The sequence below is a fragment of the Oryza brachyantha genome, chromosome 3, assembly GCF_000231095.2.
Source record: "Oryza brachyantha chromosome 3, ObraRS2, whole genome shotgun sequence".
NCBI lineage: Eukaryota > Viridiplantae > Streptophyta > Magnoliopsida > Poales > Poaceae > Oryza > Oryza brachyantha.
This window is the reverse complement of record NC_023165.2, coordinates 11541925-11558745: the sequence shown is the minus strand read 5'-3', so window position 1 is coordinate 11558745 and position 16821 is coordinate 11541925. Positions and strand designations below refer to the sequence as shown.

The 16821-nt window shown below is 44.8% G+C and overlaps 3 protein-coding genes across 4 annotated transcripts; 2 read left to right on the top strand and 1 right to left on the bottom strand.

The window, feature by feature from the left end:
- Positions 1–1738: 1738 nt before the first annotated feature.
- Positions 1739–3103, bottom strand: LOC102713251 (protein EARLY RESPONSIVE TO DEHYDRATION 15-like). Of its 2 annotated transcripts, none has more exons than XM_015834822.2 (3): positions 2981–3103; positions 2393–2715; positions 1739–2270 (listed from the first exon to the last, which is right to left on the bottom strand). In XM_015834822.2, the coding sequence occupies exons 2-3, from the start codon at positions 2703–2705 to the stop codon at positions 2113–2115; spliced, it is 471 nt and encodes a 156-aa protein (XP_015690308.1). In that variant the 5' UTR covers positions 2706–2715; positions 2981–3103; the 3' UTR covers positions 1739–2112. The 2 variants fall into 2 exon arrangements, with proteins under 2 accessions (XP_015690308.1, XP_015690309.1); XM_015834823.2 differs by lacking the exon at positions 2981–3103 and adding an exon at positions 2898–2966.
- A 4601-nt stretch (positions 3104–7704) lies between these two features.
- Positions 7705–9733, top strand: LOC102712973 (acyl carrier protein 2, mitochondrial-like). Its single transcript, XM_006650023.2, has 2 exons — positions 7705–8036; positions 9337–9733. Exons 1-2 carry the CDS (start codon positions 7812–7814, stop codon positions 9511–9513), a joined length of 402 nt encoding a protein of 133 aa, XP_006650086.1. The 5' UTR covers positions 7705–7811; the 3' UTR covers positions 9514–9733.
- Positions 9734–10660: 927 nt separating this feature from the next.
- LOC121053794 lies at positions 10661–16478 on the top strand. The gene is made up of 3 exons (XM_040521585.1): positions 10661–11627; positions 15804–16072; positions 16134–16478. Exons 1-3 carry the CDS (start codon positions 11231–11233, stop codon positions 16476–16478), a joined length of 1011 nt encoding a protein of 336 aa, XP_040377519.1. The 5' UTR covers positions 10661–11230.
- The last annotated feature ends 343 nt before the right edge of the window (positions 16479–16821 follow it).

The following is a 16821-nucleotide window of genomic DNA, read 5'->3' as shown; positions in this document are numbered from 1 at the left end:
GCCTCAACGCCGCTCGCCCATGCCTGAAGGCTGAAACAGCATAGGAAGAACACTCTTGCCGCTGGCTCACCGGTTATTCATTATCCACCTAATACTCATATTATATATATATGTTAGTATTTGGATAGGGTATGGGCAAAAAATAATTACCCATTAAAATTGCATGTATACTCATTTTACCTGTTTTATTCATACATATTTAGTAGGTATGAATTCCGATCTAATATTTTAAACTCACGTTCACACTCTAAAATTCATCAAATTTGACTGAAATTTAATGAAATGATTTATTATGTATAAGAGCAACTTTATATCATTTTTGATCAACTTTTATATGCAGGACTCACCTATGTCTCTTCTATTACTCTTTGGTTAACCATACATATTGGTTAATATCCATATAATTTAGGTATGAATATTTTTTTAAATGGGTACGAGTAAAACTGGGTATGGATATGGGTTAGTTCGTGATACACCTGCTGGGGAAGCTTGGGGGGGGGGGGGGGGGGGGGGGGCGGGGGACAAGAAACAATGGGCAACTGACGAGGGTCGGAAGAACCAGCTGATCTTCAGAAAATGATCGCTAGAGCCTAGATTAGCAACGCTCCTTGTATATGCTCCTGTTTCCATAGTTTGAAATCATCCGATGACACTTTCACCTATATCAATTGGCAGGCTGGCGTATGAGGTGATACCAAGGGTGTTCATCTTTACGTTTTTCAGGGAAAAAGTCAAATCATATATTTATAAGCGAAAAATAATTTATAAATAATTTTTATATATGTTTTCTTAACGATGTAAAAGCAAATGTTGAAAAATAAACTATAATAAAAAACTCTAAAATATAAATTTAAGATTAGAAATTTAAATTTAGTCTATAATCATAAGCAAAAGTGAAAAAACGATGGTGTCATTATTCGAAGATGAGTGTAATTATTTCAGTGGGTCCCACCTTAGTCTAAACTATAAGTCTAAACATTGAAATAATTTTGACCAAACTAGCACCTTATGACATGTTTAGTCTTATAACTTACTAACAAAATATATATACTTTTTTATTGGCACTCTTTTAGGGTTATTGTTTGGGTGTTTTATGGAAAAAGCCGAGCAATATATTTGCAAACGAAAAATAATTTAAGAATAAAAATTTTCTATGCGTATTGCTAGTGATCTAAAGGTCGAGGCTGAAAAATATACTTTAGTAAAAAAAATCCTAAAATTAATTTTAAATTTAAGTTTGAAAGTTCAAATTTTGGTTTATACCATAAGCATAATCAAAAAGAGAGGGGCGTCGTCGATTTTACAGACCCGATGTGGATCGGTAAACCTTTCCTGCTTGATGTAGTCATTTGACACATTACAGTTACAGTGTTAATCTTCAATGGCTGCAATGGATAATTGGGAGTTGGGATAACATGATTGTGCTACAGGAATAGTCTGCCTTTTCCTTGCAGTAAATTGCCTCAAAGTCGAGAATTTTAGCTTCAAGAAGAATTGGATGGGAAGAAAGTTAGCCAGGAAAAATCTTCATCTCACCTTTTCTGACTCCATTCAATTAGGATACAAGTTCAAAGTGGTCAGTATCATCATCAAACATGTTCGTTCGAAACGACATCTTAATCAACCGTAGTGATGAATGAATCATGCTCCCAGCTTCAGTCGCAAAGAACCCAGGGAATGATCTGGCAGTATATCCGAGGAGATCAGTGGCACTTGACAACAAACAACACCAAGCAGATGAGAAATTGTCTGAATATTGAACATTAGGCTGCTTGCTATTTAACATCAGAAACATTAACATGAGTGCACACTACATTCTTCCTCCACTTCTTTTTGGAATTTTCCTAGACAAACTCTAAATGAACATAACTTACAAGGCAACACTAAACAAAGGTTGCATTTTTGTTCATATTATACTCTTTTTAGGGTCATTTTTTGTTTATACTATACAAAGGCACCACTAATTCTACTATACTAGAAAACCCAGGCTTGAGTAGACCAAAGCAACAGCAGCAGCAGCCGGGAGCAAGCAACACTGCGGCGTAAAGACGCAGGCTTTTGCTCAATTCTTGCATTCCCCCCATCAAGATGGGAGGAGCTAGCCATGGCAGCCTAGCGAGGCTGGTGGATGACACGGGGCGCGCCGCCGCCGCTCCTCGGGCTGCCGGCGTACTTGGTGGGCTTCTCGGAGTGCCGGGGCTTCTCCCGGAACCCCCTCGCCGCGTCGCCGGCCTTGGGAGAGACCAGGCTCAGCGCCTTGAGCACTGCATCTGCGCACGAAAACATGGACATGGCACTCAGCTCAGCTCACTCAAATTCTCATCTGAATTTTTTATCTCTTTTGATCGCAAGCTGATGCAGCCGATGAGGCCAGCGAGTTAGTTAGTCGTACCAGTCTTGGGAGCGGCCGGCGGATGCGGAGGCTCGAAGGCGAGGTCTTGGGCCTGGTCGTAGAAGAAGTCCTCGTCGTCGTCGAAGGCATCGTCGGGGAGGAGGCCGGCGAGGTCGACGTCCTCGCCGTGGAGCTCGAGGGAGTCGGCCATCTCGTCGAGCTGCTGGTGCTCGTGGAACCAGTGGTCGCGGAACCACGCGGTGGTCTTGACGAGGTCCCACCACTGCGGCGAGAAGTCCTCCACCTGCCGGAACGCCGCCGGGATGAAGACCGGCGCGTCCGGGTTCAGCGACGACACGGCCGTGGCGCTCATGCTTCCCCCTCTGTCGTCAAGGTCAGATCAAGCGGATCAGACACCCAAACACACAAAAAAACCGCGCGCGAGATCGATCTCGCCGCAAGAAGAAAAAAAAAGAAGCCCTAATCTTTACTCAAAAAACAAGTAACTCGCGGCAGGCAACGCGGATCGAGGGAGATCAGTTACAAACTCGGCTCAAAATCAAACCTTTTCTCCACAGATCTGACGAGCCAACACACACGAATCGTACAGATCTGAAGCGGGGGAAAAGCAGCGAGGCGGATGCTCACCTTCTTTTTATCCTCGGGCGATGGCGACGCGGGAGCAGGAAGAGAGAGAGGTACCCGTGGAATCTACGGAGAGCGGGGCGAGTGATTGGTGAAGAGTGAGGAGACTGGAGAGTGGGGGAAGCAGTGGGCGATGGATTTATAGAAGGGAAGCGGATAGGAGGAGGAGGAAGCTACGAGCGAGCGAGGCGGGCCGGCCGGCCGGCCGGGGACGCGGTGCGAGCAGCGAGCCTGCGAGTGCGAGTGCGAGTGCGAGGGCGCGCGAGGAGCGAGGCAGCTTCCGGGTCCGGGTTCCGGCCGGTCAATTTCCCACGCGCAACGCGCGACGGAATTGCCGTGGAGCGAGCTCTGCGCCGCAGCGTGCTAGTGTACAGAGTGGAGTGGACCGGAAATTCGTGGAGTGAAAATGATGCTGGGTCACTCAAACCATGTTGTTTATCCGAACTAATCTAGATTTTCTCGTTCTTGGTACGTGTCATTCCTAAGCTGTTAAACAACATTCTTTTTAATATAACAATTGTTTTAAAAAATTATATCCATCTATTTTTTAAGTTTTTATAGCTAATAATTAATTAATTATATATTAATTCGTTGTTATGTGTGGTTGTATTCTATAGCGATTTACACGTATTACCATGGGAACAGATTGTGCAGTATCTCTGCACTCTTGCATCAGGTTCTTTTCTAACGAGGTTTTTCGATGGAGTGAATTATCTATTTTTTAAGCTATTCAAAAGTATACTCCGTAAATGATACGATTAATTAGAATAAAGTTAAAATTTTCTATATAGATATAAGATGATGATCTTCATGCAGTAGTTGTTTAAGTGAGCTTAATAGGCATGTCCGTGAAAAGCCATAATCTTCGATGGGAAATAAAAGGGGGCCTTCGTAGGTGTAAACTTGTGAATGTCCCGTACATTGCAGCGCAAAATTTGGAAATATTCTAAGTTAACTTGAAAAAATCAATCTAAAATATGTTTACTTGTAATGTATTTTAATGCATAGAAGAACAATATTTTGAGCATGTAGCAGCCGATGAAGAATTATCACGGATGATTATGAACAAACACGATAGAGATACGATAGCTATCATTTTTAGGTGATTTAGCTTAATGCATGTTAAATATCATAGCAACAACTACATTGCATGAATTGTGAATGCACGTGACACACGAATGGTCATGATTAAAGCTTTAGATGATCCAAATGCTACTATTTTTAAATAATATGGTTCAGTGAATATTAAGTTTCTTTCCAATATAAAGATAGGACTGAATTTCTGAGGCGTACTACCACAGGCTTAATGCCAGCATTAAAGTGCAGTAAGCACGTCATGATTGTGAGGAAAATTGACATCAGTCAATCACACGTTTTCGTTTCTATTTTTTCTTAAAAACCAAAATTTGAAATTTTAACTTCAACTTTAAAATTGATTTTAGGTTTTTCACCGAAATTTATTTTTTTACTTTTGACTTTTAGATCACTATTACTACGCATATAATTTTTTTTACAAATTAGTTGTTTTATAATATATCGTTTGCAATCGTCCGGGTTATATAGAGTAGGATCAGGCAGCAGCCGACATCTCCTGTTTTGGGGAGGTATGTTAGAAGTTATCCTAAATGATCAACAACTTCCGAGAATCTATAGTTATAAATTATAAAAAATAAATTAAAAGGCTAAAAGCCAGAGAAGTTGGATTTCAGAGCTTTTTCAGATTCTCATAAGTTAGATATCAAACAGCTACTTCTTAAAATTTAAAGCTCTCCAAACATGCCCTTTAAAATTCTAAGCTAAGGGGGTGTGTCCTATCGTATGTTTGGATATTTATTAATAAAACTTAGTAAACATAAACTATTAATAAAATTTAGAGTAATTCGCGAGACGAATCTATTGAGTCTAATTAATTCACGATTAGCCTATGAGATGCTATAGTAAACATTTAAAAAATTTATCACGTGAATTAGCTCTCATTTATATAATTAGTTTTATAAATAGCCAACATTTAATATTTATAATAAATATCCAAACATCTAATATGACATACAACTAACAAGGTCAGCCCCTATCTATACACTCGTAGACCGAAAGGTGCTCCCCCAAAGGCACGCGAGCTCGGCAGCAGCGCACATGGAGGTCAGCCAGCGTCGAGGCGACATGCGTCGTCACGGCCGGGCCGAGCGCGAAAGCGAAGAGAAACCATCCGCCGTCTAATCGAACGCCCGCGATTCGCGTTTGCGTCCGTGAACGGTAAGTAGGGAGCACATATCTCATCCAACATCTCGGAAGGCTCGTTCTTTTCGAAAGTAAAGGTTAGCTCTCTTCAAGTAAAATAAGAAATATAATTGATATACGATTAATTAAATATTTGTAATTGAAAATAAGTTTGTTTGAATTTTTCAACAAACATGTGTATATAAAATACCATTTAACCGTTTAAAAACGTATTAACGGGAGCGACTAATCTTATGAGATAATTTAGATCGCGGAAATATCTCGTGCTTTGGTGGGTCACCTGTGTGGCCCCATGGAGAAATGAAAGAAGATGATAGGGATTATCCTCTCGGTTGTGTTGGCCCATGAGCAATGATTGTTTCATTGCCCTTTTGCTGTTCACATGCATATCATAACCCAAGTTGAATGATTGAAGCTAGCATCGTGTCTGCATTCACGCAATCACCTCGCGGCTTGTTTGCGTCAAGAAGCTTCTATACTCTCCCCCAATTTGTGAATTGCACGGATGTTAAAAAGGGCATAGTTCCTGTGCTCTCCCAAATGGTGAATTTTACAGGAATGTTAAAATTGCCTTCTAATACTCTGCCAAATAATGATTTGTAGTCCGTGCAAATGTTAGGATGGCCATTAGCAGTGTGATTGGCATACGGCTGATCAGGTATAAATCAGCATATAAGAAACAAAAGGGCAAAACTTCAGTATTTGTATTATTTATGTTTTAAAAGCGAATGCTAAAAAAATAAAGTACACTAAAAATTACAAAACATCTTTAAAATCAGGTTGCAAAATTCAAATTTTGACAAGATGTATAAATTGAAAGACAAAAGATAAGGGTGTAGGTATAGATTGAATCGACTAAACCATTTCAGTGATGTTTTACATTTTGCAAGTGCATAGAGTTGGATATACACGTAAGTTTCGCCTCAATTGGGTTTGCAATTCATGGATTCTCAGTCATTCATAGGAGCTTCGACGGTATTGATGGTTTAAACATGATAGGCAAGTACGCTAATTAGATTTTTACGTAAATCTCTACTATTGTAAAAGTACAGAACGATTTCATTGTTCGTCAATACGTCTGCTCGAAATGTTGTGACCGAATCGGTTGGTTCAATAGGACTTTCACTCGATAGTAGTAAAAAGACTTTATAGCCCAATAAATGAGGGATTGTCATATGGAACCTTAGAGCGTTCTCGGTACTCTGTCTCATTATATATCTTGAAAGTAGAGTATAAGGGGAAAATGTTACTCCAATAGGTGCTTTATCATCTTTTAAAATAGATAATTATCTATATTGGAAAGAGATATTCCATCTTTGTATGCTCTCTCTTATCACTTCGTACCTTAACATTCAATCTTAAGAGTAGATAGCAATAATAACATGAGCGTAAGTGGTTGTAAAATATTAATAAAATATATATAGGATGCATTGGAGTAATAATTATTATAAAAAGAGAATCTATTTTAGATTCTTATCCAAATAACAATATGGATGATCAAATTTAGATAAGCTACTATGCCCTTAGACCCTGGGTTTGAAACCCAATGGAGTTGTATTATAACTTCGTTTTAGCCTTTTACGTTCCGGTGCATTTTTTTGTTTTTATATTCAATACAAATATACCATTAGTAAAGTTGGGACATAATTTACCTTTATTTTTTAAAAGATTCTCAGTATAAATACAATTAACAACAAAAATAAAAATAGCACTAGAATTTTGTTTCTATTTTATTAAAAAGAAAACAAGTAGATGATTCAGCTGAACAGGACATGAAATTTGTATCAATTCGGATTTCAGTCTTAATGCCACCACCACTTACCACCGTTCATTGTAAAAAAATAAACAATCTGGGAATTAAAATGTAATTAGTAGCCATCATTGTGCACCGTTTAAATCGAATATTTACACCAAATAAAAAAATAAATGAGATTAGGACTCAGAGAACTTGGCTAAAAATAACATATCAGGGTTTAGTGTGCCTAAATATCTTTCTTCGCTATCGAAAGACCACCCATCTTATTCAATTTATTTAGAATATTAAGCATAATTTACTATTCTTAATTAAATATTCCCGATACAATGTATGCTTCGCAAATCAATTATATGTGGACCATAATTTACTATTTATGGCTCGATGCACAATTTATTTTTAAAACTTATTTTTAAAGTTTATTTTAATTTACATAATTAAAATTAACTTGACCCAGTTCAACATAAGTATTTTTGCTAGTTAAAAAAAAGAGGTTTTCAATTCAATAACGAAACCTCAACTGTTGACTAAATCAAACCCGTTTAGAACGAAGACTCTAAATTCCATTTGCAATTCTATTTTGAAAAACAAACAACTGAACTGGACCAGGCCCACTCTAACTGTTCAATTCCAGGCCCAATCCAGTGTTCCTCAACATAGGGCCCAGTGAAATGAAGGCCCATGAAGCCCAAGGACAAAAGGGCCCGAAACCCCATCGAGCTCTTCTTCCCCTGCTGCTCACTCTCCGCCGCCGCAGCAAACCCCTCTCTCGCCGCCGCAGCCGCCGCCGCCGATCTCCACCCCGAAGCTACGAGGCGCCTCCTCCCATTCTCTCTCTCAAGAATGGCCGGGGCGAGGAGCCTGCTCCTGCGGCGCCTCCGCGTGGCGGTGGCCCCCTCCTCCTCGGCGGCGTCCCTCAGGCCCGCGGCGGCGCTGCGGGAGGCCCTGTGGGGCCGGCGGTGGATGTCGTCGGAGGAGGCCAAGGGGTCGTTCCTGGACAAGGCCGAGGTCACCGAGCGCATCGTCAAGGTCGTCAGGAACTTCCAGAAGATCGACGACCCGGCTAAGGTATCACTGGCTGCACCATGCCCGCCCTCCTCCTCCCTTCTCCTGCTGGCCGAATCGAATCGAGGAGTGGATTGCTTCTCGATTTAGGTTGAAATTTTTGCGGCGGGGTGGCATTTCGATGTTGCGGGGGAGGACTCCAGCAGATCTGGTTGCATTGTGGGTTTAAGTATGCCGTTTCTACGTGCGCCTGCGATGACATTGATACGGACAACAGACAACAGGTGATAAAGCAGTTGTTCCTTAATTTTTGCTGGGAATTGGGTTGAACTGACAGCTGATTGGTAGAACAAATGTTATGTTGGTTGAGGTGGTAGGTTTCTACTTTTCCAGCCCTACTTTTCGTTGAGAACAGGTATAAGCAGCTCGCACTTGTGTAACTGTAATCCTTTTCATTTTTTTTTAATCCCGGAAACCATCATTCTAGTTCATTTGATGAGAGCAAACTGCTTGGATTTGTTCTTTTTCTGTTAACTCTGTACTCAAACAAACCTACTTCAAGTGGGATGTCAAACTTGGGAAGTTGGGTTTCACCACCGTAGCCACTAGTTATTTGAAGACCCAAGATTCGCCCCATTTTACCTCTTGAGAATTGTTTGTTAGCTTCATCATTTACAACAGCTTCTTAAGGACTAATGTTATTTAAATAAACACTATAGTTTCCTAGGCAAATCTATAAAAAGGTGTATTAGCTTCATTTTGAGTAAATCTAATAAATCAATCGAAGTGAGAAACATTGTGACGTGGTTATGGAGTTTCTTCTGTCTAACAAAATAAAATATTCTATACACAATAATTGCAGTAAGTCAGCAACAATCTGTGAGAACTTGAAATCATTCAAATTAGCTCTTAAATCTAATGCTGTCAACCTTCTAGTTTTCCAAAGGTTACTTGGGTCTATTTCATGTTTTCCTGCTATGAACTACTAACTAGTTAACAGCCATCTTTATTCTGAACTTTCGACACTTTAGTTTCTATTCACTTGTTACAACCATAATAAATGAATATTGTTATTATCAGTCCAACTACCAACTTTGTTATGAAGATATAAAAACTTGGGCATCCTATTGAAGTATTTGTTGATGCTGTGATTCTACTCTTTAATCATCTGCAGCATTCTATTTAGGGTGTTTTGACCCCTGGAATTTGTGTACAGTGCCTTTGTTCTTGCTCAAGGTTTGAGTTGCTTCTAGTTCATGATACTTAAGATGGATCCCTATGGATACTTTTTAAAGCTTCACTTTGCATGCTACGGATTAATTCATGTCAAATCCTTACCCAGTTTCTTTACTACGCCCTACAGGTCACACCAGATGCACATTTCAAGAATGATCTTGGACTAGATAGTTTGGACGCAGTGGAGGTTGTCATGGCTTTGGAAGAAGAATTCGGTTTTGAGATACCTGACAATGAAGCTGACAAGATCGACTCCATTAAAGTTGCAGTTGATTTCATCGCCTCTCACCCACAAGCAAAATGAGCGAATCGATTATGTGCTGTACTTTTTAAGTTCATATATGCCCCTATATGTTTTGTTGTCATGGAGCCGTTGTCTAAGGTGGAAAGCATCTGCTCTCTGCATGATAGCCACTTCTCTTCAGCATTGTACCAAATGCTAATGTCTTGAATTTTTGCTTCTCCATGTGGTTTTTCCGGACCAAATAATACCTGATTCTGAGGAGGCAGCCTGTCATCTTGTATGGAGTTTTCCACCTCTATCTTTTGGTTTTTGCTTATGCTTATAAGCAAAAATTTAAATTTTCAACTTTGAATTTAAATGATATGGAGGTTTTCGTTGTAGTTTATATTTTAGCTTTGGCTTTTAAATCGGTATAAATATGTATATAAAAGTTCTTTTATTCGTAACCTTTTCCGTTTGTAAATATGCCGATTGAACTTTTCTTTTAAAAACTCAAAAGATAACCTCTCCCTGAATATCGAATGTCGTTTCATGCCAAGAGTCTCCAGATGCTTTTCTTTATTATTTTCGTATGAAAAATCGGTGCTATGTTCACATTGATTTGGAAATAATTTCCGAACTGCCTGGTGAAATCCTGAACCTTGATTTGGTGCAAATAAAAGGCTAAATACGTTTTAATAATTGTAGTATTCGTGTCTATGTACAGGGCACATATCATAAACTGTAGAGAGAGATAATGGGTCAAATCGTTTCGCTTTTTAAAAGAAAAAACAAAAACATGTTTTTATAAATGAAAAATATTTTATGGGTAAAACTTTTATATACGTGTCTATGGCGACCCAAAAGCAAATGTTGTAAAAAAACCACGACGAAAAAACAACAAAATCATGTTTAAAATCAAGTTATAAAATTTAAATTTTGGTTTATAAACAGTCACAAACGTGAAACAATGGGAGCCAGTAGTCTACGTGTGAACGAGAAATAGGACATTATGCCACTCCTAAAAGTTGATTTCGTTATAATGCCACTGCGTGGGTTAACATATTTAAAATGCCACTTTAAATCGTTGCACACGGTTTGTTTTGCCATTTTCTCTCATCCAGCTAATTTTACTTGTTTTCCTTACCCAAACGGACAAAAATGCCCCTGGGACTGATGAAGAGGCTGTTGAAGTTTATTTCAGCTGTGGCCCCACGCGGACCAGTTATCTCGGAGCTTAACGGGAGGAAGATTTGGTCACGGCAAAGTTGTTGCAGATGCGAATAAGGTGGCTGATCAGGAGATCAGGTGACCGCGTCAGGCGTGTGTGCGTGTGTGAGAATTCAGAGATTTGCGGAAAGTGGGATGGCACGTTTTAGCCTCGGATTCGTTTATTTTTTGTGTTAAGTATAAGTAGGAGTTTAGCTTTACTTTGCACTTGCAAGTTTTTCAATTCAGTTGAATGAAAACCACCAGAAAATTGCCCCGCAATCTCTCACATTTCTAGTTCTCCTCTGAAAATTTGCTGCTTGTTCTTTCTCTGAAGTTTTTCTTCTACGCGTGTTGCTTGCTGCTGCCGTGCCGGACGTGAGCAGTGTGCGAACAAGTTCTTCGTCCGTTGTCCATCGGTGTCTCCGCCAACAAGTGGTATCAGAGCACTCAGGTTGAGGGCTGATCTGACACCATGGCCTTGATTCCGTCGTCGCAAGATCCGGCGAGGGGAAGCTCGGGAAGCGCATTCCTCTACCCGCAACTCACGGCGACAAACTACACCAGCTAGGCGATTCGCGTATAGGCTATGATGGAGGACCAGGGCGTACGGGACGCCATCGAGCCGGCGGCCGGGGCGGTCGTCGATCAGAAGAGAGACAAGAAGGCAAAGTCTCATTTGCTGCAGTCGCTGCCGGAAGACTTGCTGATGCAAGTGGCGAAGAAGCGAACCGCAAAGGAGGTATGGGACTGCCTGAAGACAAGGTTCGTGGGTGCTGATCGCGTGCGTGAGGCACGGTTGCAGACTCTGAAAGGCGAATTTGGCGCGATGGCGATGGAGCAGGGCGAGTCCCTGGACCAGTACGCTGGGCGGATCACCGCGATCAGTGTACGCCACTCGGCGTTGGGTGCGACGCTGGGCGATGCTGCGATGGTGAAGAAATTGTTCGACACCGTGCCGGAAAAGTTCGTCAGCCTTGTCGCAGGTATCGAGCAATTCTATGATATTGAATCCATGCCATTTGAAGAAGCTGTAGGCCGACTCAAGGCCTACGAAGAGCGCGTTCGGAGGAAGAAGGGGGCTGCTGGCGGGGTCACCGCCGACGGCCAAGTGCTGCTCACTCAGGCTGAGTGGGAGGCACGTTTCAAGAAAGACGACGGGGGCTCCTCGTCGCCGCAGAAGGGCAAGACCTCCGGTGAGGGGGCAGGACGCGGCCAGGGCGGCCGTGGCCGAGGGAAAGGTCGCGGTGGAAGCGGACGTGGCGGCGCGCCGCGTGGCAACTCAAGTGGTGGCAATGGCGGCAGTGGCCGTGACAAAAGCCACATCAAGTGCTTCAATTGTGAAGAGTACGGGCACTACTCCAACCAATGCCCTCTCCCGAAGAAGAAGAAGGGAGAAGCCCACTTGGCGCAAGATGAGGATGCCAACCCTGCACTCTTGCTCGCGGTGACGGTGGACGAGTCGGAGTGCGCGGTGAGTGGGTTGGTTGAACATGAGGAGCATGTTTGGCCGAGCCTGCTCATGGCAGAAGCCGGGGCGCAGGCGAGCGTCGTCTGGTTCCTCGACAACGGGGCCAGCAACCACATGACCGGCAACTGGGACAAGTTCCGTGAGCTGGATGAATCGATCACCGGCCGGGTAAAATTCGGCGACGCATCCATGGTGCAGATCAAAGGGAAGGGCTCTATTTTGTTCTCATGCAGGAACGGAGATCAATGGCTGCTGCAGAACGTCTACTACATTCCCAGCTTGCAATGCAATATGGTGAGTTTGGGCCAGCTCACCGAGACTGGTCACCGGGTGGTCATGGACGATGACGTCCTTGAGGTGTTCGACAAGCATCCATGGCGGCTGGTGATGAAAGTCAGGCGCACGGGGAATCGCCTGTATCGGATCGAGCTGAAGCTGGCCCACCCAGTGTCCCTACTGTCCAGCCTTGACGACCCGGCGTGGTTGTGGCATGCACGGTTGGGGCATGTGAATTTTCAAGCTCTGAAGCTGCTGGCGGACAAGGAGATGGTCGGCGGCGTTCCGGTTATTTGTCACCCGAATCAACTTTGTCAGTCCTGCCTGATTGCAAAACAGGCCAGGGCATCATTCCCGGCGGTGGCGCACTTTAGGGCGGAGGAGCCGCTCGAACTGCTGCATATGGACCTGTGTGGTCCGATCACACCAAGCACCACAGCCGGTAATCGCTATTTCTTTTTAATTGTTGATGATCACACTCGGTGGATGTGGGTGTTCGTGATCAAGACGAAGGACCAGGTGGTAGAAGCCTTCACCAAGCTCAAGCCGATGGCTGAGAACAAATCCGGGCGACGCATCAAAACGCTGCGGTCTGACCGCGGCGGTGAATTCTTGTCAAAACTCTTTGCACAGTTGTGCGAGGAGGCAGGGATCGAGCGACATCTGACGGCGCCATATTCGCCCCAGCAAAACGGGGTGGTTGAGCGGCGAAATCGCACGGTGATGGCGATGGCGCGATCGTTGCTCAAGGGGATGTCAGTCCCGGGCAAGATGTGGGGGGAGGCGGTGCGACACGCCGTGTATCTCCTCAACAGGCTTCCGACAAAGTCGATGGGGCATCGAACCCCGTTCGAGGCGTGGACGGGGAAGAAGCCGCAGCTGGGACACCTACGCGTGTTCGGCTGTACGGCGCACGCGAAGATGACTGCACCGCACCTCAAGAAGCTCGATGACAGAAGTGCGCCCTATGTGTATCTCGGCGTAGAAGAAGGCAGCAAGGCACATCGCCTATTCGACCCTCGTCGTGGACAAATTCATGTAAGTCGCGACGTTATTTTTGAAGAAAATGTGCCTTGGCAGTGGGCGGCTACTGCAGGAGAAGCAATCAGCGTCGAGTTCACGGAGGTCGAGGAAGCCGGAGTGCGTGTGCCTGCCCTGACGTGGCCAACGTACACGATCCCGGCGGGGCAGACACCTCTGACGGCTACGGGTGGTGAAGCCACTCCGCCGACAACCCCAGGCAGCTCGGGATCGCATGCGCCTGGACCGTCCACACCTGGCTCGCCACCAATAAATAGCGCCGAGGTGGGGACGTCGCCGGACGGTGCAAGCAGCTCGACAAGTACCGGTGGACCGGTGCGATTCAGGAGCATGGCTGAGATCATGCAGGTGGCTCCCCGAGTGGAACTAACTGAAGAAGACGACGATCTCGGTGCGCTGCTCGTGGAGACGGAGGAGCCGTCGGCATTCCGCGAGGCTGCTGGGCACCCAGCATGGCAAGATGCCATGAACAAAGAAATGGAGGCTATCCAGAAGAACAACACGTGGAGACTTGCCACATTACCGCTCGGACACAAGGCGATCGGGCTAAAGTGGGTTTATAAACTCAAGAAGAACACTGCCGGAGAAATCATCAAACACAAAGCTCGTCTCGTGGCGAAGGGATATGTGCAGCGACAAGGAATTGATTTTGATGAGGTGTTCGCGCCGGTGGCGAGACTCGACACCGTGCGCGTCGTGCTTGCACTTGCTGCCGCTCGCCGGTGGCAGGTTCATCACCTCGACGTCAAGTCGGCGTTCCTCAATGGTGAACTTGAAGAGGAGGTATATGTTGCACAGCCGGAAGGATTTGTCCAGAAAGGGAAGGAGCATCTTGTGCTTCGATTGAGCAAGGCACTGTATGGTCTGCGACAGGCGCCGCGGGCGTGGAATACTCGCCTAGACAGAAGTCTGAAGGAACTGGGGTTTACGCGGTGCACACAGGAGCAGGCGGTGTACACGCGAGGAAAAGGACTCGGTAACATTATTGTGGGTGTCTATGTTGATGATCTTATAGTGACTGGTGAAGATCCTGCCCAGCTCGCGGTGTTCAAGCAACAAATGATGGGGGAGTTTGAAATGAGCGATCTCGGTCGACTCACGTATTATCTGGGAATAGAAGTGGAGCAGGGTGAAGGAGGTACTGTTCTGAAGCAAGCTGCATATGCCAGGAAGGTGCTGACACAGTTTGGCATGGCGGACTGCAACCCTACATCAATTCCAATTGACCCCAAGATACATTTGCACAAGGATGCAGATGGCCAAGAAGTGGATGCAACGGAGTATCGGCGTGTAATTGGCTGTCTCCGGTATTTGTTACACACAAGACCAGACCTGTCATACGCCGTGGGGCTGGCAAGCAGATTCATGGAGCGACCCACGGTGATGCATTTTAAAGCAGTGAAGCAAATTCTGAGGTACCTGAAGGGCACCATTGATTGTGGTCTTGTGTATGCTGCGCGAGGTGATGAGCTTGAGATAGTAGGATACACAGATAGTGATCTTGCCGGCGATATGGACGACCGGCGCAGCACTGGTGGAATGTCGTTCTACATCAACCAAAGTTTGGTCGCATGGAGTTCACAGAAGCAGAAGACTGTGGCCTTATCGTCGTGCGAGGCCGAGTTCATGGCCGCCACGGCGGCAGCATGTCAGGCGCTCTGGTTAAGAGCTTTGCTAAGTGAAGTGGCGGGTGTGGAGGAGAAGACAGTTAAGTTGTTCGTCGACAACAAGTCTGCTATTGCATTGATGAAGAATCCAGTATTCCATGGAAGAAGCAAGCACATTGATACCCGCTATCATTTCATACGTGAGTGTGTTGATGGTGGGCAAATTACGGTTCAGTTTGTCCGGATTGAGGAGCAGCGGGCAGACGCATTAACAAAAGGGTTGCCGGCAGCAAGGCTGGCAACGGCACGACACCTGCTAGGTGTTCGATTCCTTGGGCCACGGCAGAATTAAGGGGGAGATTGTTGAAGTTTATTTCAGCTGTGGCCCCACGCGGACCAGTTATCTTGGAGCTTAACGGGAGGAAGATTTGGTCACGGCAAAGTTGTTGCAGATGCGAATAAGGTGGCTGATCAGGAGATCAGGTGACCGCGTCAGGCGTGTGTGCGTGTGTGAGAATTCAGAGATTCGCGGAACGTGGGATGGCACGTTTTAGCCTCGGATTCGTTTATTTTTTGTGTTAAGTATAAGTAGGAGTTTAGCTTTACTTTGCAACAAGTTTTTTAATTCAGTTGAATGAAAACCACCAGAAAATTGCCCCGCAATCTCTCGCATTTCTAGTTCTCCTCTGAAAATTTGCTGCTTGTTCTTTCTCTGAAGTTTTTCTTCTACGCGTGTTGCTTGCTGCTGCCGTGCCGGACGTGAGCAGTGTGCGAACAAGTTCTTCGTCCGTTGTCCATCGGTGTCTCCGCCAACAGAGGCATGCTAGTGCTGCTCAAGGTGGGCGTCGCCATGGCGGTGCTCCGACCGATGGTGGCGTTCATCAACCGCCGCAACGCGGGGCGGCACCGCATCGGAAACTGGGAGCTGGTGCTGCTGCTCGTCGCCGTCTCGTTCATCGGCAACTACCCGGAGCACGCGGGGTTCGACAGGGTGCCGGCGAGCCTCCTGCTAGGGCTGGTGTTCCCGAGGCAAGCAGCAAGCCTACTCTAGCTAGTATAGCTACCACAATGGCATCACTGCGTCGTGGTTCTTGCAGACCTGGGCGGAGCAGGCGCTCATGGCGATGGTCGTCGGTAGCATCATTAGCACCGTCATCGCCGGGCCGGTGTTTACCATGCTATTCCGGAAGGAGAAGGTGGCGTACGCACGCAGCGACCAGGCGCTCGAACACCTCCCGCCGGACAAGGAGCTGCGCATGCTCGCCTACGTGCACAACGCGCGAGGTGCGCCGGCCATGCTCAGCCTCCTCGAGCTCCTGGCGACGACGCCCGGTGCACAGCCCACCTGTTCGACACCGGCCGCAAGCACGTCAGCCCCAAGCGCTACCACCAGCGGGTCAAGGACGCCGACAAAGCACGTCGACAGGGGAAATAGTTTTTAGGTGTGTTTACATGTTATTTAAATAGTTATAAAAATATGAAAAAATTTGATAAGATAGATAAATATAAATTATATCACTCCACAAACATGCAAGTCTAAATTTAACTTCTATAAATTGTAGCAAAAAAAAAACTGAAACTGTCTATACGCATATTCATAATTGTTTTTGTTATTTTTGCTACAACCTGTAGAAGTTAAATTTAAACTTACATGTTGGTGAAGTGATATAACTCATATTAAACTATCTTGTTAAATTTTTTTTATATTTTTTTATGATTATTTAGATGACATGCAAACAATTGGTGTATATACACCCGTGTGTTAAAAAACTGATTCCCGAGCCG